We start from the raw sequence: 23,406 nt of genomic DNA on the forward strand, positions 1-23,406 counted from the left end.
AATAAAATTAAAATATCCTATTCTGGCATGATTTAGCATTGGAGCACTACTATTTTGAAATTAAAAAAAAACCCCACAAAGTTAATGTAAATACATAGAAAATCATTTTCGTTAAATGATGAAAATGAAATGGATGGACAGACATGTGACCTGTTTAGGATTAAAAAAAAACACTTGAACAACATGATGTGGCAAAAAACAGGCAAATACCATAAAAACTACTAAAAAACGCTATACTAAACACAAATACTGTGATCGGTATTCAGGAGATATGATTTTACTTGTTTATATTACTGAAAAAGTTTTTGTTAAAAGTTATTTTTTTATTTCATTGCTTTACACGTTACTATACATTACTAGACAATTTGACACACCAAATTAAGCTAATTTAGAAAAAAATAAGCTCACATTTTGCTCTTTTTTTATCAGTTATACAATGTAAAAATATGAGGTCTCAAATTAAGATTGAAAAATTCTAGTCGTACAAAATTTAGACAAACAAAAAACTAATTGAACTATTCTAAAGAAAACGAAAATATCAACCAAATCAACAAAGCTATCAATAAAACCTACTTAAAAGGATGCATTCAAAACAGTTCCAGCTATTATACAGATTCAGATCTATAGTCAGAAATATACAAATCTAACCTAATAACAAGGATAGATTTCACAACTAATTAAACGAAAAGCATTAAAAAAAATTTTAACAATGAATTTTAATTCAAGGGGTGGATAATACTCAAAATTGAACAAATTGAAAAAGACAAAGAGTTATAAAACTAATAAAAAGAATAAAACTAATCAATTTTATAGTAAATGACTGAGAGAAAAAAGCATGGAATCACAAAATCAGTTTAAAAAGAATAGAGCTACTCAACATCAAGATAAAATCTTAGAACCAATAATAATGATTATTTCTATTTATTCACTTACAAAATAAAAAATAATTAATATCATCTGGCATGATTTAGTGCGGACATAAAATAAATTTTTAAAAAATATCTACAAAGTTTATGTAAATACATAAAGACAAATTTCCTTAAGACACAATCCTTAATTTCCTTAAATGGAATTGGGTAAAAAAAAATTATTATTATTTTTTTCAAAGTAAACAATGTTAGTGAAAAATGACAATGAAGCAAATGCAAATACATAGACATTCATATTTATAAAAAAATTCACTTGATTTTTTTTCACATTAAGCAATGTACTATGTGAAAAATGACATTAGAGCTAATTTGAATACACAAACATTAATTTCTATTAAAAGATTAAATTGAAAAAGTTCTTTTTTTCAAATTGAACATTGGAAAATAACATTACTTAGAACTTATGCTTTATAAAATGATATTAATATAAAAAATCAACACATTTCTTTAAAATATATAGTGAGATTTTTACCCAAAAGAATCCTGAATGTTTGCAGGCATTTCTTTGTGGAGTAACATTTGAAATAAATATGCATGTCCTCCTAAGGCACACCTAAATAAAATCATTTATATTATAAACAATTATTTACATATGGACATTTTGGTCAATTCTTGGTTTATTCCTGTTATAAATTTGATTAGTCTATTTTGATTTAGACATTTCCTCCCATTTCTTACTTTTTGTTATTACAGGAGTAGCTATGCTTAAATAGCCTTAAACAGGGTGCGTAGCCAAATCTTTGAAGCAAAAATAAGCACTTTTTAAAAACTTTTCAAGCACTTTACAAAAATTTTCAAGCACTCAAAAAATTCATATTCAATCAATGATATTATTGAAAAACAAAAACTTTTTATAAACAGTTTTAGCGTTAAAAAAAACCCCAAAAAGAAACGGACGTAAATCGAAACAATCAGTACTTTTCCACATCACCGAGTGAATTCAACTTGACTCTGAACTCAGAACAAAAGTACCCTTACCCCCTACGTCAAAAAAGTGTTAGAAGTAAAATAAAATAAACAAGAATAAAATTAAAATAAATTAAAAAGAAAAACATTTCATAAGGATCTGATATTCTCTATCCGAATTGAAGTACTCGGGTTTCGGTTTCAAGTGTGCGCGCATGCGCAAGTCCTAACGTGGGTACGACATGAAGTCCGCGTGAATGATTACGTAGCAAACACCCCATTTTTTGTGAAATGCATGGGATCCATCAGATATCACTGAAGGGTAAAAAAAAATTATTCGTGAAAAAAAAGCACTTTTTAAAAACGCCTGCTGAAAAAAGCACCTTTAAAAGCTTTTAAAAACGAAATCCCCAAAAAAGCACCTTTAAGTACTTTTTACAAACGCTACGCACCCTGTTAAATATAATTTAGCTTTGTTTATTAAACTATTTATTATTTCCAGTGACTGAAAATCAAGAATTTTAAATCCTTTTAAAATTCCTTCGCATAAAACATACCATAACCAGTCAAATGACCGTTTAATCGAAAATGTGCTTATTATCCTATTGTTTTTGCACATTTGACTACATGACTTTTTCTAACAATTACATACGGTTAATATTCTATTATTGTTATTTTTTTTTTGTATTTTGTCTGTTTCAAATAATACTTGTCATATACCAATTTCTACCACAACCAGTCATTTGACTGGGAGAACAACTTATTGCTTTATAAGGTTATCGAATCAGAAATTACAATGTAATGTCTGTTCATAGTATTGCATTGGATGAGTTGCACATTTCTGCAGACTGCTGCATAGTTATTTCAATCAGAATAACTGTGACTTCAAATGTCGAGAAAGTACCAAAAATTTTAGATTGGCATTTTTGTGTCAGAAAAAGTGACCAAAACTAAATGTTTTGGTGAGTAGCTTATATTTTATTCTGATAGCTTTCCTTAATTTCTAACTAACTGTTAGTTTTTACCCAGAAAAATGTCGAAAAAATCAAGACAGCAAAAGTTTTTAGAAGAAATAATATTAACTATAAGAATAATTATAAGCTATCATTATAATTCTTATAATTATAGAAATAATAGTAATTAGAAGAAATATGTTTGCGGAAAATGTACAATAGAAACACCCTGTTTATGCAAAAAATGAGTTAAGCAATGATTTTAAAATTCTTTTTCTTTGTGTTTGTAATACATAAAAATGGGCAATATACAAATTTGTTTAATTATAATAAAGTTTTTTTAGTTTTATTTCCTTCCTAACATCCATATTTGATACATTCAATCAAGAAACATAAAGTCTGTACATTTGACAGGCTATGGTAGAAATAAGTATGTATTAAGTGTTGGTATGTTTAGAGTAGGATAAAGGCAAATTCTATTGCAAAAAAGTAATGCACGATTTTTAAATTCAGAATTATTTAGTTCAGAACAGAAAGTAAGATAATTTTATTTTGTTGCATAAATGAACAAATAATGTGAGTCTAAGATTAGTATATAAAATTTTGTTACAGTACTGTCGCCTTAAAAAAATAACAACGTTTCAATTAGTTAATCTTTCTTCATACCAATATTTAGTTCAAACTTGAAAAATTTAATTAATCCAATATTTTTAAAATCACTGCAAATATGCCACTAATATATTTTTTAAAAATGTAATTTAGAGGATGATAACTCAATTCAAAATTAAAAAATTCTACGATATGAGTAATGTATTGATAATAATAGATTATCTTTAAAATCAAATGAAAGAGACAAATCAATAATTGTGAATCTCTAATCTATAAGAATTTGTAACTACATTTGCTAAAAATAATAAATAAGGGTACGATCCCTTAACTCACAGGCTTTCAGCAATGGCGTCATTCCACATTTGTCTTTCTTATTGATAGGCATGCCATGCTTTACCAATAACTTAATTGTAGATAGATGACCCTTCACAGAAGCATAATGAAGACCTACAAGATAATTATTTAGATAAAATTGACTACTTAACGGTAATTAGATAAAAGGCAGTTTAAATATTGCATAAGCACCCAGCAGGAGAGAGGGAGTTTGCCATCTACTTATTTTTGCTGCCAAGGGAGGAGGGAAGTTAAGACCAATGCGTGTGATATTAAAATCATCTTAACACAATACAGAGTTTTGATCTTCCTGAATTAAATGTAATTATCAGGGGCTCACAGAAAAACACAAAATTATTACATGTTCAGCTGGGCATGCGCGCAGAATATGTTACATTGATCGAATGAGGCTTGGGGAAAATGCAGGTAATTTTTTATCTAATTAACAAATAAAATTGCTAGAAAATTTTGTGAGGATAAAAAATGTGTTACAAAACGAAACGCAAAAAAAATTGTTGCAAAATTTTTCTCTGTAAAAATAATCAATATATACATTTTTAAATTTTGTTTTAATATATTAACTTAATATGGCAGTTTTTTTATTTTTAATTCCTAAACTTTATGCAGAGTTCCCATTCAATTTCAGAAGAAAAAAATTCCCTGACTTTTACAGGTATATCAGGCAAATTTCAATGAAAATCTAAACCAAATTTAATCTGTACCATGCAATTTTACATCAAAAAATTTAATTTTCCTATTTGTGATGTCAAATATAAGATTTTGTGAGCAGACACATATAATACAAGGAGAAAGAAACATGGAAAAATTTCACTAAAAAGTGGAATTTTATAAAATAATTGTAATAGATGTTAGAATTATTTAACGCGAATCTCAATAACTGATTACTGTTACTAACAATTTTAAGACTGCTTATTTTCTAGGTATTATATAGGAATTTACCAAGCTTTTTGTAAAAAACTGAAATTTTCAATGACTATCCCCTGCTTTTTAGAGTTAAAATAAAATTTCCTGACAATTCCAGGTTTTAAATGTCCATGGGTTTATAAGGAGACCTTGGATTTTAAATAATTGTTTTAAATTAAACAATTATTGCCCTTCGTTAAAAAAATATTATTACAAATTTTAACAATATACAAACTTTACTTTCTAAATATAGTTTGAAAAGATAATTATAACATGAGTATTATAATTATAAATCTAGAATTAGATTTATAATTATAAATTAACAATAAATTTAGGAGAAATTTCAAACCAAAAAAAAAAACTTTTCTGGAGAAATATTATGGGAAATATAAAATGATCTGATAATTTTCTGCTCTCCTGGGCAGGTCTACAAAATATACCAAACATATATATATATATATATATATATATATATATATATATATATATATATATATATATGTATGTATGTAACATAAAAAGCTTCAATTAATCTTTTTATGTTAGTTTCTTTGCTATAAAACTTCATCCTAATTAATTATTCTAATCGAAATACTTTCTCACACTTTTAAAAGCCACATCCTGTTCTTAAATCTATTTTTGGCTCAACTATGCATGGAATTAAGAGCAGGACAATTTTCCCTTTGCTCTGTGTGGGAAACGTTCGATCTATCTCATAAACCAATAGCAACTACTAAGATTTTCCTCTTTCCCTAAATTTAGACATTTTACGGATTTTACTTTGCAAGATTTTCCCTAACATATAACCAAGGAGCGCAACTTTTCATGTGCACTTTTACTCATTCTCATGACTGCTCTTGTCTAATAATTAATAAATAAGTTTTGTACCCTCCTTCCCGACCTATGACCTGTTTTAATCCTTCCACTCGGCAACGACGTTATAAGTCGCCAGGATTGAACGGTCGGGAAGGGGTACAGTTCGTACAGTACATTAAAGATATTAAATATCTCATTTGAAAATAAATAAATCAACTTAGGAAGAGGGTACATCAAAAATATGGAATAACTTCAAATCATTTTTTCAAATGGACATTTGGTAAATAAGCAGTCAAATTCTTCTTCAACTTATGGCAATAATTAATTCACCCAGTATCTTCATCAAAAAAATAAACTCTTCAAAACTTTTTGTTTATTATAAATTATACCTACGCACAGTGGAACAAAACGATCATCGGTTTTCCATATGTCTAGGCTGCATATTTTGTCTACGTTCCTGAGACTACTAGAAAGCTGAGCTTCAATTTCCTTCCTTGGACTAAAAAGAAAAACTGCATCGAATCCCTGATAATTAAAATGTTTTTATTGAAACCCTATCCCTTGGAGAAAGCACTGATTTTGCCACTCTTAAGTGCTGAGCTGGATCTTATCGTCGATGAATTGTTTTCACACCCCGGAATGGTTTACGATGGTCTCCTTAGATGTTCGACACTCAAAAGAAAAATAAGCTTCAATTTCTCCTTCACTACTGGTGTTAACTTACGATTCATCTTAACGAAGAAACAAATTTTTTCCCTAGCAGCTCTCGTCTTTGCTTTTGGAATTGTGTTCACGGAATTTCAACGCACCTTCATCTCTGATGTTGTGGTTTTCAAAATATCTTGGACTAATTCGAACTTTTTCATGTATCCTTTTGTGTTTTTTTTTTTTTTTACAATTCTCATAAAACAATTTCTTGAAGTTTTATTGATTATTATTTAAAAATTTTTTTTATCATTTTTGATGTTTCAAAGTTAAACTACTTTTTATATATTAATCGTATTTACTGTTGAAATTTTTTTTTCTTGAAATTTTTATTTTTAGTGAATTGATTTTCATAAGAAATGTTTCGAGAAATTATTTTAAAATTTATTGTTTTATGTGTTACAGCTTCTATGATTTATTGATTAGTTGAATTTATGTTTTTGTGTTACTGTAGTGTTTAGGATTAGGATGTAAATGCCATTAAAGTAAAAAAAAATTCTCTTCTAAATTCAACTACAATAATTATTGATATTGATTTTTGGTATAGATATTGATATATGAATGCAATTACGGTGTGGCAAAAATTAAATCAAGAAATGTTAAAACTAATACAAATAGTTTGAAAAAATGAATAAAATACTTGTTGTTAGAATTTAAATTGAAGTGCAACCAGACATTAATGCTTTAGTCCAACGTTGGTAATTAGTTCATAGCTCTGTTCTAGCTCAGTAATTTCCATAAACAAATCGTTTCTTTACTTCTGAACTTTAATTCCAGCATACAGAAAGGAAAATGATCAAACACAAATTGAAAAATTTAGTAACCAAATACATTTCAAAAACACGTTTAAAATAGAAATAAAAAAATTTGAATTCCCTAACAATTGTGACAAATTAAATTATCAATTAAGATCTCTGCACAAAAATTACTTTAAAAAAATATCCGAACTAAAATTCTTGAAAAAAAAATTATGTCCAAAAAGAAAAAATGAAAGATATAAATGAAAAAATAAGAAAATAAAAGGTAATTTGCAAATTAACCAAACTTGCACTTCAGATTAAAAATAAGGAAAATAGCTAGGTCAGTCAAATTTTAAAAACTGATTTACCTTAATACCATATTAAATTTGAAAGCTTTGTTTTGGATTTCAAATAGCGATAAATTGTGTTAAACGGGTTGTAATGTAAAATCTGAGAAGACTGATCATCTTTTCTGATTATAAAAGCAATTTGTCTTTACAATTTTCCTGAAATCCGGGTTAATAATTGCAATAAAAATACCAAGAAAGAAAATAAAAGTACAAATAAATAAATATAAAGAAAGTAGAAAGAAAAGAAAGTAGAAAGAAAAATAAGAGAGAAAAGGAAAAGAAAAAATTTTACAGAAGGTAAATTTTGGACATAAAAAAAAAAAAAAATTTCAAATAGCAGAATTGAAAATGATCTTGTGTTTTCTAATATTCTTGAGACTAAATATGATAATGTGTGTAACATTGTCAAAATTATGTTGACAGAATTGTGCAAATCCAAGAAAATTAATAAATTCCTAACTTCAGGTGATTTAAAAAAAAAAAAAATTCAAATATTTTGCTATTAAAGGGACAAAAAATGAAAGGTAAATAAAGTGAAATAAAGACAATATTGAAATCTTGGACTTCAGAATAACAACCACTGTGTCATTTTTGTTTTCAAACAAGGTAAACAATACTCAAATCTAATTTCAGATTGAAATTTTTCTTGTAAAAATGTTTTCTGTGTTTTACATTTTAAATTACACATTTCTAACACATGTTAATAAATTTTTGCCATCTTGATTGAAGAGTTAACTTAAATAGTGTTTTTATGAAGAATACTTCTTATAGTGAAAAAGCTGTGTTGTGATTTTTAAACAAAAGACTTTTGAAACTGAAAAAACTGTTAAGTCAAAAAAACTGTTGAAAATGAAAATTTTAAATTTGCTGATGATGCTACTACAGATTTTTAATTGTGTTAAAATTTTTACAATGAGAACATATGTAAATGTTTTATAATTTATATTACTTTTATATATTGTTACCATTACAAATTTGGTTATTATATTTGTACTTCTACCATAGGGAAGATTTTGCAAATGGATAATTTCAAAATTTTTGGATTCTAATTAGACAATTTTGGCGAAGGGGGATGTAACATAAAAAGCTTCAATTAATCTTTTTATGTTAGTTTCTTTGCTATAAAACTTCATCCTAATTAATTATTCTAATCGAAATACTTTCTCACACTTTTAAAAGCCACATCCTGTTCTTAAATCTATTTTTGGCTCAACTATGCATGGAATTAAGAACAGGACAATTTTCCCTTTGCTCTGTGTGGGAAACGTTCGATCTATCTCATAAACCAATAGCAACTACTAAGATTTCCCTCTTTCCCTAAATTAAGACATTTTACGGATTTTACTTTGCAAGATTTTCCCTAACATATAACCAAGGAGCGCAACTTTTCGTGTGCACTTTTACTCATTCTCATGACTGCTCTTGTCTAATAATTAATAAATAAATTTTGTACCCTCCTTCCCGACCTATGACCTGTTTTAATCCTTCCACTCGGCAGCGACGTTATATATATACAAATATATATATATACATGTGTGTATATATATATATACATGTGTATATATATATATATACATGTGTATATATATATATATATATATATATACATAAAAGAATATATGTAAAATATGTATATAAAATGTGTATATATATGTATAAAAGAAAGAAACCTAATACCTGTCAAACCATTTTTGTCAGAATAGTCCAGTACAACTCCATTCGTTGCCATAATTTCAATGACGTCATTAGCATTGTTTGCAGCAGCCCATAAAATTGCATTCCTTCCACTGGCATCAGCAATGTAATAAATGAAAGATCTCGATAAAAATGTTTCCACAACTTTCTAACAAAATATACAAAACAATTCTAAAAATTTCAGTATCTTCAAAAACAAGGTGTTGAAAAGAGATTTAACTTGAACTTTAAATGCATCGTAAATATTTAATAACTTTAAATACACTGAGGAAAATTCACAAAAATTAAAATTTCTCAGCTGTATCTACAACATGTTAATTCAAAGACAGTTGTTACACTTAAACTTTTAAAGTTAGTGAGAAGGAAACTTACCATAATTATACATCTGATTCATCGTAAATGTTTCTTTTAAATTTTTTTTATACACTAAATCATGAAAAACATTATTTTTAATTGTTATTACACTAAATTTTTATTTTTAAGAAGGGTGAAAATAATTAGAAATTATTATTTTAAGAAATAATACTTAAAGTTTTTTTTTTCATTATGCCTACCATTTTTATTATCCATATACAAAGGACTCACTTAAGTCCAAACTTACCCTCTTAACTTTTGCCTGGATGCAGCAAGTTATAAAAGCAGTGTCTAGGTATAATAAAGTGGTTATGCTCTACAAAACCAGAGCTTGTAATTAACATATTTAGCTTGTTTGACAAAATAACATATTTAGCTTTCTTAAGAGATTTGATTAGGGAAGCATATAATTTAGTTTTACTTGATCCATTATATTTATAATCCCATCAATAAATATGATTAGAAATATATAAATTTAAAAAATGATAAATTTAAAATATGATTGCCTAATTTGAATAAACATAAAATGATATGTATACCTGATTATGTTTTACTGAGTAACATGTATAGCTGCCAACATGAATAGGAAAAAAATCCAGTAGATTTCATCAAATTAAATAAATTTCGAGATAATGTACTAATATTTTATACATATGGAATTTTAGAAGTTTTTATAGTCATCAAAATAGAAAAACTGCTATGTTTTGCAGTTATGATTGACATTAAATGAACTTCATTGAAACTAATTATTATAAGTGAGGCTCGCATCCATATTTATTAGTAATATTTATTTAAATATTTAAGCAAGTAATAATCTGTGAAAAATTTTTATTTTCATAGGGAACTTACTCAATTTTAGGAATTTTCTAAAATGTATAAAAACCATCAGAATTTTTATTAAACCAGTAGACCAGGGGAGACTTGCAAAATCGAGTAATCTCCTGGAAAATCCAGTAGAGTTGGAAACTATGAATATGGTAGGTAATTGTTGTAACTCTAAAATTAATTTAATAATGTTTAAAACTAAAATAATCTGTAAAATGTTTACAAAAATAAGGGTTAAGTTTTAAATTCTTTATTGATCCCTAATTACATATCTTCGTTTTTTAAAACAGAGAAAAATATTTTTTTAAAACAGACATTCATTAACATACAAATAAAACACGCAAATTGAAAATTTATTTTTCTTCAGAAAAAGTAATAATTTATTTTAAAACTAGAACTCTACTTTGCATTAATTTAAGTAAGAATTTCATCTAGAGAAATATAATTGCTCTTTTTGACAAATTTCAAATATATTTCTGTACTGAGAAAGTTTTAATTTAAAATACAAGTTCAAAAATCCAAACAGGGTTAAATATGTTTAAAAAATATAACCATATCTAATTATGAGGAAAACTTAGCATTTATATTATATATTTACTACTTGGCATTTATACCATCATCATACTATACTATATATAAGGCATTCATACTTAATATTGGCATTTATGCCAAAAATACTATATCTAAGTATGAGGGGAAAAAATTGAGTTAATTGTAAAAAAATAGCTTAATAAATAAAAAAAAACCTACATAAATTATAAAAATAATACCAAATGCAAGAGCAAAAATTTAAGAATTTCTAAACTTTAGTTAATTAAAATAATGAGGGAAATAGAAGATGAAATAAGTAAAGAGCTTATAAATGAACAAAGAAATACGTTTCAAAAATGCCATCATGCTGATAATGAGAAAAACAGATATTTTGAATTCAGTTAAAATGTTTTAGCCTTATATAGATATAAGAAAATCACAGCTACACAAATGACAAAAATAACCCTCAGAACCCAAAATAGCATTCAGCATTTCTTAGTTCTAATTATTACGTAAATTTATGGAGAAAAAATATGCCAAAGTAAGCAAGTAATATATCTATGAACATTGTGAATATGTAGAAATACAATAAATAAAATGTAAATGAATTTCTTACAGCATAATTATGAAAAGCAGCATAAGGTAAAGGAGTTGCACCAGAGTCATCAGCACTAGTGTAAAGGCTCTTCTTCAATAAAATATCAGTCTTATCAGCAAAGCCTAATGCACAAAAATATGCATCATCAACTATAATGACATAAAAAGATATTGCCAAATAATAATGCTTAAGACTTAACTAGTTAGTGAAAACTTGACATAGAAAAATTTATCTATCCAAAGTTGATCAAGATTTGGCAAAATGATTTTTGAAAAAAATCAGTTATCAATCAAAGTCCTGTAATCACATTGCTTAATGTCAAATAAAAACCATTTTTTAAGTAAAATGCTTAGATTTCTAACTAAAATGGATAAGACTATTATATGATTATTACAAACTAATCCTTGATTGAAAACAACCATAGTTATTTTTATACAAGCTCAACATCTTCATGAATTTATATATGCAAAGACTTACAATTTGTTAGTTAGATTTCAAATCAAGAAAAAATTATTTAAAATCAGGAAATATAAAAAATAAACTCTTCCAATTTTCACATGACAGAGCAAATCAATCTTCCTTATTTACATATTTACATGGATGTAACTGAAATATGTATAAGTATTAAACAGCAAATTATTACATATATATATATAATCAACAAACTGCAAAAAACTTTTTTTAAACTTGAATTTAACTTCTTGCCTCTGGAATATATTTGGGAAAAATGCGCCAAAAAAGAAAAAAATGTCTCTTTAATTTTGCTTCCTAATATCATCAACATGTTAGAAATAGATCATTTTTTCATAAAAACAAAATTTTAAGTGAAATAACTACCATGTTCAATATTTTCACATGAATGGGAAATGTTAATGTACAGTAATTTTTTTCAAATTACAGCAAAATAAATCGAATGCCATAAATTTCAAGATAAATATAATAAACTAATAGAAAAATATTATTTTTTATATCAACTGTCATGAATTCCATCCAAGAGAAGAACAGCAGAATTTGAAAAAAAAATCTGACAAATGGCTGAAAACAACAGAATCTTTCTCAGGAAAATTCAAAAACAAGTATCACCATCCAATGGAAAAATGGTAAATTACATATTATGCATTGGAATTGAAACACCGATTTTTCTCTTGCACGAACTCAGGCCAGCATTCTAAAATTGGCGCATTTGCCTTACCCGAACAGAGTTCAGGCATTACAGGCAAAGGGTTAAGTTATCAAGTGAATATTTTAGATTTAAATAAAAATTATTTATAAATGTTTTTGTATAAAAACATTTATAAGATTAATATTATTGATCATATAAAGATGTGTAGACATTTAAACAAATTAAGAAAACACTAATAAATTCACATTACAATTACTGAATGGCCTATGTTAAATTTTTATTAAAATCTGTAATTTGGTCAATATTTCTTTAATGAAAAAAAATTCATTATTTTTGAAATGAAAATGCAACAAGTATTGAAACTAAACATTTTTGTTAAAAGTAAAATGTTCCTACATTCATCCTATTTTATAATTAAAAAATTATCAAATGTTTAAATTCAATTATTTTTTATATAAAATGGACAAAAATATAAATTGCATAATTTAGAATTGAAAAATCTGTAACATAAGGTTTCTTTCTGTATTTGCTAAATGTTAAAAGATTGGAAGCTCCTCAATTCATTCTTTTTTTAAGATCTTGCCATTAAAAGATATTCAGGTTTTTTTTTTTCCATAAAACAATTTAAGAGTGCAGCAAATTTCCATGAAGAATGTGGTAAAGTCATGATACAATAAAAAATCTCAAATTTTTTACTTCATTATATAGGGCAGTTAATCAGGCATCTCAACTCTCATAATTAAAAAGAAAATCTCAATTAGTCCTTATTAAATCAAATTATTCAAAGGGAGACTAAAATTTCAAAGTGCTGCTTGTTGACTGCTCTATGAGTGCAAGAATCCAGCACAGTATAAGCGCATGCAGATCCACGAGTCATTGAAATGATTGGTGCTTCTACACGATAAGTATAATGGTACACAAGAACAGACTATGGCTCAATGAGTTGTGAAAATCATTAGTAAAACATTGTGAAAACCACGCTTTTTGTTACCTGTAGAGACAATCAATGTGGCAAAGAAAAAATTTAATTTAGGAAAAGAAAAAATTAAGCAATTTTTACAAACACCCAATCTAAAAAGCATCTTTAAGTACTTTTTAAAAACGTTCTGTCCCCTGTCTTTATTCATCGATCAATATGCCCACTGAAATTCTTCTTTATGTTCGTAGAAAAAACAAAAAAATTCAAAACAAAAAGAGCTTTGGACAATTAAGGTTTTGAAGTAGAACTGGTCAAATGCCTGCATTAGGTAAAAGCAAGAATGTAATTTGATACAATAGAAATGAGATTAATAAGAAAAAGACTTTTGTTCATACATATTTAAAGTTTGGTTATAATTTTGCTTACATACATCTGCTGACGAGATTTTTTTCATGTTGGATATTCCCATGCTTCAAAGAATGCATAATACCTTCTTTTCGTGTTCCCTTTGTGATTTATTGTGTTTTTGAAACAACATAAATTGCGTATTTGGAAATTTTATAAAGCTTAAGCTGAATTACTGGACAAGTGAATCTTGTTATTTTAGTAATTAGTTATAGGATGCACTCTATTCAATGAGGAAAACAAAAAGTCCAACTAAACACGTTAATTGATATATAGGTAAAAAACGAAAATTGTGGTTGCTTCTTTGGAGAGACAAAACTGATTTTTGAAGACAAATTTAGCACCAAATTGGGTTAAAGCTACACTTTTTGCTCAATGAACAAAGTTCATTGAGCAATGGTCATTAGTTCATTGAACATTAGAAGCTTTGGAACAGCTGAGAGCAATTTTGAAGAAATATATATATATTTTTTCATTTTTGAGCAGAAAGAGCCAAAATTTTGTTTTAAAGTATTTTGAGCAGCTGTTCCAATTCAAAAAAGAAAACTTACACGAAAAAGTACTATGCAAATGCTGTTATAATATACATGCTGCTGTGCTGGAGATTTTTTGCTACTGGTATGAAGGTAAGTGAGCTATTGTAGAGTCCCTTACTAAAGACATATAAGTCATACTACAAATGTGCCTAATCATCATAAAAAAAATTTCCTGTGTTTATTTGTTCAACTTAGATTAGTTTAAAAGTTTTCTTTGAACTGTGTCCCCTCACAGTACAAAAACAAATTACACCATATAAAATTCTTTTAACATTGTTAACAATTGTTTGACATGAGTTTTAATTATTAAAATGTAAATTGAGCAACAAACGCAATGCATGAAAACAATAATAGTAAATAACTCACAAGACGGAAATACAGTTTAAATTCATTTTTAAATCAATTTTTACCTTGCTTAGCAGCTCAATGTAGAGGTGTGCAAATACATTATCTAATATATCTGTGTTGCATGTTTCCTTTGAAACCTAAAAAGAGAAAAAATTGAAAGAAATTTAAAAATAACAGTCAACTATATATTGGCAATTGGTTCAAAGAAAATATGAAACTATTGTCAACTTAGTAAACTAATAAATTAAAACAACAACTTTTCTCAGAAAAATTCTTATGAATTGTTAGAAATTACAGAAGAGGATCACATTTTTCAAAAAAATTAGACATACTTTTTTGCTAATACTCCTAAAAGAACAGCTAAGCATGAATCTTTAAAGCTTGTTTTTGTTGTTTGCAATAATGGATACAATGTGAGAATAGCACAGTTTTGTGTGGCAAAAAATATTAATATCTAAAATATCATCAGAAAGTTGTGATTAAAACTTTATTTAAATTAATTTCTATCAGCAATTTTTATAAATAATTCAGGGCAATATCTTTTTGTCTCTGTTTCAGTGTTGTTGATTAATTTCCTAATTTAATACTCTATAATTAAATAATAAATTTTCTATCAGATATTAAAAAATTTAGATGTTGTTATTCCAATACGGAAATTATAAAGAATTTTTTTATTACTTTTCTGTTTCTGTATTTTAATTTAATCTAATCTTCTTAATAAAAAAAAATCTAAAGTTTTTGTTGACATCACATATCTAGGGGTCTGTCCAGGCCTAATTTACTACCTCTTAGCGGTACCTTCACAAATTCAACTTCAGAAAAAATGGTAGTTTCACGCAATACTTTTTCTTAATTGTATTTTTGTATCCCGTGAGAAATGATAAATCCATATTTTCATCACATTTTTGTGTTAATTTTTCAACATAATTTTTACGAATTATGTCTAAATTTTTACAAAATAGGTATCTCACAGAAAAACCTAGACAGATTTCTGATATCAGTCTATATTAGTAGCTCCTGGACAGGTATTATTCACAATCTGTACAAAAAATTAAAGATAAAAAACAGCCTTAATTTAAATTTTTTTAAATTTTTTAAAATTACCAGAAAGCGAACTATTCAATGTTTCCAGCACCTACAGCAAGATGTAATGCTGATCTACCCTCATAATCTTGCCAATTTATAAGACTTTCTTCCTTCTAAATTAATTCATAAAGCAAATATGTAGTTTTAGAAGAACACAGGAGAAAGTAAACATCAACAAAAATAAATAAGACTCTCTCATAATTTTGCCAATTTATAAGATTTGCTTATTTCTCCTAAAGAAAAAATATGTACTTTTTTTTAAAAAAATAGATCAAAGTGAAGTAAGTATTTTTTAGTCATTAATGTATTCATAATTATTCATTTATTCATAAAGTCATTAGATATTTTTAAATGAACACAGAACAAAGTGAACATATACAGAAATAAACAGAATTCTCAAAATAAATAAAAATATCTCCTCAGAATCTTGCCAATTTATCGACTGCCGCTTTTCTCCTAAATTAATTAAATTAATACATATTTTTTTAAATGAACATAGAACAAAGAGAATGCTTGGAAAAAAAACTGAATTTGATAAATTAATAGAATTGTCTCTCAATCTTGCCAACATATATACATATATGAATATAGGTTATAGTTTTATATATATATATATATATATATATATATATATATATATATATATATATATATATATATATATATATATATATATATATATAGGTTATAGGAAGTTAAAAGGCACATAAAAGGGAATACAGTAGAACCCGTTTAAGAAGTTTTTCAAGGGAGTGGAAAGAAACGACTTATTAAACGGGAAAACTTATTAAACGGTGAAACTTAAAAACACATTAATAAAAAACTAAAAAATTTGAAATTGTGTAACTTATATTAAATTCTCAGCCTAATGAAATAAATATTGAATTTTAATATTCATTTAGAAAAAAAATTGCTAATAAATAAAAACAAAGTAACCTACTTTGTTTTTTGTTTCATACAATATAATATACGTTGTTACAATAATTGACTAGATTTCTGTGAGAAAAAATCGTGTAAAGTGGTTTGTTTTTGTCTTTTCTCACCTACCTTTAAGTGAAAATTGTCCAACTGCTGTAAAAATTTAAACATTTCCGGGGGTACATTTTCAACAGTGTAAATAAATTTCCTAAAAGTATCCAGCCCTTTCCTGGCATCAGAAAAGCTAGGTGGTTTAGCAATATCTTCTTCAGTTTCACTGAATTCTTCTGTATCATTTGTAACATCACAAATATCCTCTAATGTCAGCATATCACAAGGTAAAATTTCGTCGTCAACGGATACATATTCTTCAAACGATGCTGTGAAATTAAGTTTATTTTTGAATGACTTCCAATCATTAACAAAATTTACGTTTGTTTCTTCGTCTTCATCTGATATTTCATATTCAGCTTCTAAGAGATATTCTTCAGTTGTATCTCCGTCAGAGAATCCAGCTTTCCGAAAACAGTTAGCAATGGCAGATGGTGTTATTAATTCCCATGCTGATACAATTAACTCAATCGCTTCTAACATATTGACTTTTTTTAGCTCTCCAGTATTTTCAAGTCCTTCCAGCATCCGTTTCACAAGTCGCATTTTATAATGCTGCTTAAATACCTTAATAACTCCCTGATCCATTGGTTGTAGAACAGAAGTAGAATTTGGTGGTAAGAACTGCAACTTGATGTTAGTGTACTTATTCTCCTTGGAATGAGCAGCGCAGTCGTCTACGAAGATTATGATGTTTCGTTTTTCTTTTCGCATCTTACTGTCTAATTTTTTCAAATACGTTTCAAAAATTTTAATTGTCATCCAGGATTTTTGATTACTGTCATAATCACAAGGCAGTGACTTAACATTTCGAAAGCATCTTGGTTTTTTCGATTTACCGATAACTAAAATCGGTAATTTTTCTATACCATTCATACTGGCCCCAACTAAAATTGTCAAACGTTCTTTACTGTTTTTTCTGCCATGACAGGGTTCACCTTTAAAGGCAAAAGTTTTATCTGGTAAAAGATTGAAAAACAGTCCACATTCATCCATGTTAAAAATGTTCTTTGGTTGATACCCTGAAATAATTTCAGGTAATTTAGCTTTCCATTCTTCAGCTTCTTGTAAATCAACGCTGTTACAATCTCCTTTAATTGTTTTATAAACTAGACCAGCTCTTTTTTTCATCCGATCAATCCATCCATTGGAAGGCGTAAAATCAACATTCAATTTCTCCGCAATCTCTAATGCTTTTCCTCTAAGAAGAGTTCCGTTGACAGGTATGTTGGCGAATCTTGCTTGTTTAAACCATATCATCAGTTTCTCTTCAATATTTTCGTATTTTCCTTTCTTCACTTTTTTTACTTTCTGGGATGCACCGGAACAAGAAGAGTTTAAGGTGATGTCTTTCTTAGCAATAATGCCATTTAACGTAGTAACAGGAAGATCTAAATTTTTTGCTATTTGAACTCGTGTTAATTGAGGATAGCTGTCAACAGCTTTTAAAATTTTTACTTTGTCATCAATAGATAGAGCTTTACGCTTAATGCCTTTACAGGACATTTTCCACAAAAATCAAACTTTTTACGATGATTTTTAAGATAACATAAGCGCCTACACTAAGAAAATTTTCAACGAAATGCTGCTAAATGTTTAGATGTATCTTTCTCTTCAGTTATTGAATGGGTGTGGACAGCAGTGAAGTTCGTGAGTCACCAGGCTATTCATTTAAGGTGGACACAATGACAAAGCTATTCCCTACATTCTTATCAGTTTCATAGTTCATCTAAAGGTTCACATTCCTTTGCTCACACCTGTTCCTGATAAGTCACCTTTCTTTGTAACAAAGGAGTGATGAAGGTCAGTGGTCAGTACCCATACATGTGTTTGTAAGGGCAAGTTAAAACTAAATAAGACATTTTAAATAAAATTTTAAAAAATTGAAATTAGGAGTGGAAACTTCTTAAACGGGAAAAAAACTTTTTATAAAAGTAAATTTAACATTATGGTAATTGGTTTTTTTAAAAAATAACTTCTTACGCGGGAAAACTTCTTAAAAGGGAACTTTTTAAGCGGGTTCCACTGTATATATCTTTTAAACACAAGGAAGTGAAAAAAGAATCTCAAAATAGATTTTTTTTCTGCTTCATAATAATTATTAATCACAAACTTTAAGAAAAGTGAGACGGGAACAGTAGGCCTTGGCCCTCCAGGGGCTGTCATGTCACTAAGTTCAGTTTAATCATTATTTATAAGAAATCCCCCCTTTCTTAAATTTATTCATGAAGTGAAAAAAATATCTATTTTTTAGGAAAACACTAAATATAAAAAATATAAATAAAGTTCACAAATATTAATTTTTGATTACACATCGCTGGCACCAAAATCACAAATTCCTCAATTATTAACACAGCAGATTTGTATTTTTACCACAGCGCAAAAGATATATTGTTGACATTTACAACAAATGACAAATTAAATCAAGGACTTTTTTCTTTCTTTTAAATTAGTGAATTTATTCATAAAGGGAAAATTAATTCCGTTTATATGTTAAGAATAAATTGAGTATTAATAACAATAAATAGAGTCCAATTATCCATTTTGTTTATGTAGGATTTTCAAATTATCAGTCATGCGGGGATAACATCTCTGTTAAATTTTGAGAAACAAGGAAAACAACTTACCAAGAGAATTTCAACACAATCCAATGCACTAGAAGTAGGATTTGTAGCGGCCCAATGAAGAGGTGTTTTACCCTGATCATGCATAGATTAGCATCCTACAAAAAAAGTATTTTAAAAGTAATAAACAAGTAATAAAGTTTATAGTGAGATTAATAAAATCAAAGATACTCAAATTTCAAACAGAATAGAAATTTACCATAATTTCCTGTTTTATCCACGAAGGTGGACAATCTGTAAGGGCAGAAATTTCAGTTAATAAATTCAGTTCTGTTAATAAACACCACTGCCATATAATCTGTGGATTATATGGCAGTTTGTTTATTGCACCAATCTACTTTTAATAATGTAAATAAAAAAATATACAATGTAACTTTAATAAAAAATGTGAAAAAATTGAGTATGTGAATTCGGAGATGAGAACCAGAGCCTGATTGAAGAGTTTTTCGAGGGAAAATATATTTTACCAATGTTCTTCTTCGCAACTCCAAACTTGCATATGGGTGATTCTTTCTAAACATGACAATTTTGACCAAATTTTTTTTTCAAATTTAAAGTCTTCAAAATTATCTAAAAAAATTTTTGTATGCTTCTTTAGTTACACTTATTAATATCTTACAGGCAGCAGTGTAGTTTATTGACATTTGCTTGAGAAACAAAATACAATAGAAATTCATCATATCTTGAATGCCAGGAAAATGACAGATTAGTTTTGAAGTTTAAAAAACAGTAATTTAAAGTTAATAGTAAGTAACTCATCTTAGGCCTTTATGTTGGATGAACCTTAAATTGTTTAAATTAATTATTTTTATCCACCGTAGGAAGAATCAAAAATTTTTTTTGTTGTTGCTGATATGTACAGAAAAAAATTTTGTATAATAATCAATTATTAGATAAATAAATAACTTTTATTACACTCAAGCATATTACAATCATACATAACCTTGGTATTAGGTTAATATTTGCTTTCCCTCCTTACTGTATTAGCAGTTAAAAAAAAATTCTGGTAACACTTTAATGTTCAGGCATTCATAAGCCAGGATAATGACAAATCCACCATTTTATAGCATATAACTTTACTTTAATTTAATATTTTGGCTTAAGACGTTTATATTCTGCTGAAAATAGGATTTCTTAAAATAACTCACATAAATCTATGTAGTTTATGTTATTAATGATTTCAAAAAGCCAAGAAAATGACAACACAAAAACCTACTCACCTTGAAAAAATTTTTTTAAATAGATTTCGAAGCAGAAAATTGGTTCTTTAGTCATGCAACAAGACATGTTCATATAGCAATCTATAGGAGACTAATCAATCCATTAACATAAGATATTGATTGCTGGCTCTATCTATTTTGGTTATAACCACTAACTAAAAGTAGCCAAGAAAATGACAGATGTTCTTGAGACAAACAAATTATTGATAGAAAAAGTTATTTTAAACCAAGTTTTTGTAAATAACACCCTCTGCGTATATTCTAGAAATGCTTACACTGGTTGAGATTAAAAAAATTAGATATTGAGAAATTTATGGGAAGTTTTGAAGCTAGTTATTATTGGAAACATTGTTTAGGACATACCATGAAAATGACATTTTGAAGTTCAATTAGATTTTTAAATTTACAAAACAGTCAATGCTAGTGCAAAGTCATTTTAAAATGCTAACAGCATCGATAAAGAGATCGATCAATCTCTTTAGAAAACTTTTATTACCAGAAGAGCTTGCTATATGTATGGGCAATGGCATCCTTGCTAATAATCAAAATAATTGTAAGCAGTATAAAGCAATGGTAGAAGCTAAAAAATTTGACAAAGTAATTCCCCAAACCAATGAGTAAAGGGTTGGGATAACCTGGTTGGTAGGGCACAGGTCCTATGTCCAAGAGTTCGTGTGCTCGATCCCAGGCAGGCCGAAGATGTCCTGTGTAGTAAATGGAGACTGATGCAGGTTAAATCTGTCGAGTCGCAAAGTCCTCCATGTTTCCAAAACAAATCAATATCTCTGGGGGTACTGATCCAGGAGTTTCCTTGTCTTAAGGATTGGTTTCAAAATTACAAGGCTATGGAGTTGAACATAGGTAGTCATAAATAAACAATGAGTATGATCCGTGGTGGCTCAGGGGGTAGAGCTCTAGCCTTCTAATGAGATGAACCGGGTTTGAATCTCAGCGATGGCTCGTCGATACCAATTCCGCATCTGGCTCATACTCAACACAATGTTGATGTGAAATATCCTAGGTGATAAGACAGATCACAGGTTAGAGTCTCCTAGCTATCAAGCTAACCGTGGGAGGTTTTCCTCTCCATGTATCCCGAATGTATGTATTACCAGTAGTATCGATTATCTGTAGTACGAAATCCCCACGAATTACAGGAGGAAGTAGCTTGATTGTGGTAAATTTTAAATATTACGAGTTGCCTCGAGCAACAGCATTCTGCCAGATGATAATGAAAACAGTTATTCTTTATTTTGATGGGATAACATGTTTTGCTTAATCTTATAATGTAAGGTAATCCAGAAGCAGAACAAATAATAAATAAACAATTTTAGTGTTATTGTGTTAAAATTTGTGGTAAAGTTTTGAGCAGGATTTTGTACAGTTGTTCAGTATTAATTAATTGCAGCTGATCTCTCCCCATACGTAGAACGGGTATTTAGCTAGTAAATTAATACAAAAACAATGATTTTAGTGAATAATTTCTTAAAGGGGAGACGTCATATGACATCTGGAATATTCAGCCAGTAAAGATGTTTGTGTTTTAACATACTTAGTATGTAATCATTGTTACCAGTATACCATTACAGTTAACAAATAATATTGTGATAAAATAAATGTCACAAAAAATGTTTTTTTCATTTGATTCTAAGAGTTAGCAGTACAAAACATCCGCATCTGGCTGTTACTGAACAAAATGAAGATAACAATATAATGTAATGTAATGAATAACAATATAATATAATGAATATTCAGATGAAGATAAAATTTAAGAAAAGATTAAAAAGTTTTATTCCTCTTACTAGAGTTTGTTTTCCTTTAACTGCTCAGATCTTTTCATCAATTCTTTAAGAGTGTTCATTGAAGCAATGTGAATGTAGGAACCACTACATGTTTGTTTTTAAATTTTCAAGTCAAAAAACCCTTTTGCACCTAAGCGATGATTGTTGATATGCACAGGTCCCACTGTATTCTCAGGGCACTAGTATCAGAAATATACATGTGATTTTATTTATTTTTTAACTACATCTGCAACAAACAACAGAATAACACATCTAAAACATCGAAACAAACAAAAATTGGCTCACCAAAAATTTAAAAATTAATATTTAACAACGCATTTAATCTTAAACAGGGTCTGAAGTTCATTTTTGCTTAAAAACTTCATTAAGAAAAGCTATTTTCCTTAACAAAGCTGAGCGAATTTTAAGCACATGTCTCTTAAAACAAGTAAATATTTCAAAGAAATATAAAGAAAACACAAGAATTATTGAAGGAAATTAATTATTTTAAGTTAGTTTTTTGGTGATCCTATCTAACGTACATGGTATCTCTTTCTAGACCTTAAAAGCTCAAATAAATATGAAAAATACTCAAGTATTGCAGTAAATTTTTACAATCCAGTTGCGCTATAACCATTTTTAATACTTATTAGTAGTTTGAATTAATCTTAATAATTTTCTCGTGAATACCAATGATGAGTGATGTTGACTGACGGACTTTTTTGGAACTCTCTGCAGTATGCAGTATTTTGCTTATAGCTCACTTATCGTAGAGTGAGAATTTTAATCCCCTGAAGAGGGGGGATGGCTTCCCCTGCTTTAGCAGCTCGATGACCTGAGCGCAGTATCATCAAAAGTTATTTTTAATTTTTTTAAAAATTTATTTTATTTAATTTTTTTATTTCCCTTTCATTACTTTAGTTGTTGTGGTAGTTCATTTACGTCGCACTAGAGCTGCACAATGAGCTATTAGTGACGGTCTGGGAAACATCCCTGAGGATGATCCGAAGACATGCCATCACAATTTTGATCCTCTGAGGAGGGGATGGCACCTCCGCTTCGGTAGC

At 27.9% G+C, this 23,406-nt stretch overlaps 1 protein-coding gene across 16 annotated transcripts in view; it reads right to left on the bottom strand.

Moving 5' to 3' along the window:
* The window catches only part of LOC147816867 (uncharacterized), a 58,830-nt gene extending 35,656 nt beyond the window's left edge, over window positions 1-23,174 (bottom strand). For 3 of the 16 annotated variants that reach the window (XM_087152212.1, XM_087152231.1, XM_087152197.1), the window contains exons 1-7: window positions 22,882-23,096; window positions 22,361-22,539; window positions 19,342-19,436; window positions 14,662-14,736; window positions 8,943-9,108; window positions 3,731-3,844; window positions 1,402-1,482 (exon numbers count right to left, since the gene is read on the bottom strand). In XM_087152212.1, coding sequence (XP_087008338.1) covers window positions 1,472-1,482; window positions 3,731-3,844; window positions 8,943-9,108; window positions 14,662-14,736; window positions 19,342-19,425 — 450 coding nt within the window. In that variant the 5' untranslated portion in view covers window positions 19,426-19,436; window positions 22,361-22,539; window positions 22,882-23,096 and the 3' untranslated portion in view covers window positions 1,402-1,471. Of the gene's footprint in view, window positions 1-573; window positions 649-1,401; window positions 1,483-3,730; window positions 3,845-8,942; window positions 9,109-14,661; window positions 14,737-19,341; window positions 19,437-19,537; window positions 19,573-22,360; window positions 22,540-22,645 lie in introns of all 16 variants that reach the window. The other 13 variants (XM_087152225.1, XM_087152206.1, XM_087152228.1 and 10 more) reach the window with 12 other exon arrangements.
* Window positions 23,175-23,406: the final 232 nt, after the last annotated feature.

The sequence above is a fragment of the Parasteatoda tepidariorum genome, chromosome 1 (assembly GCF_982258835.1).
Source record: "Parasteatoda tepidariorum strain Cologne lab strain chromosome 1, Ptep-v5.0, whole genome shotgun sequence".
Taxonomy (NCBI): domain Eukaryota; kingdom Metazoa; phylum Arthropoda; class Arachnida; order Araneae; family Theridiidae; genus Parasteatoda; species Parasteatoda tepidariorum.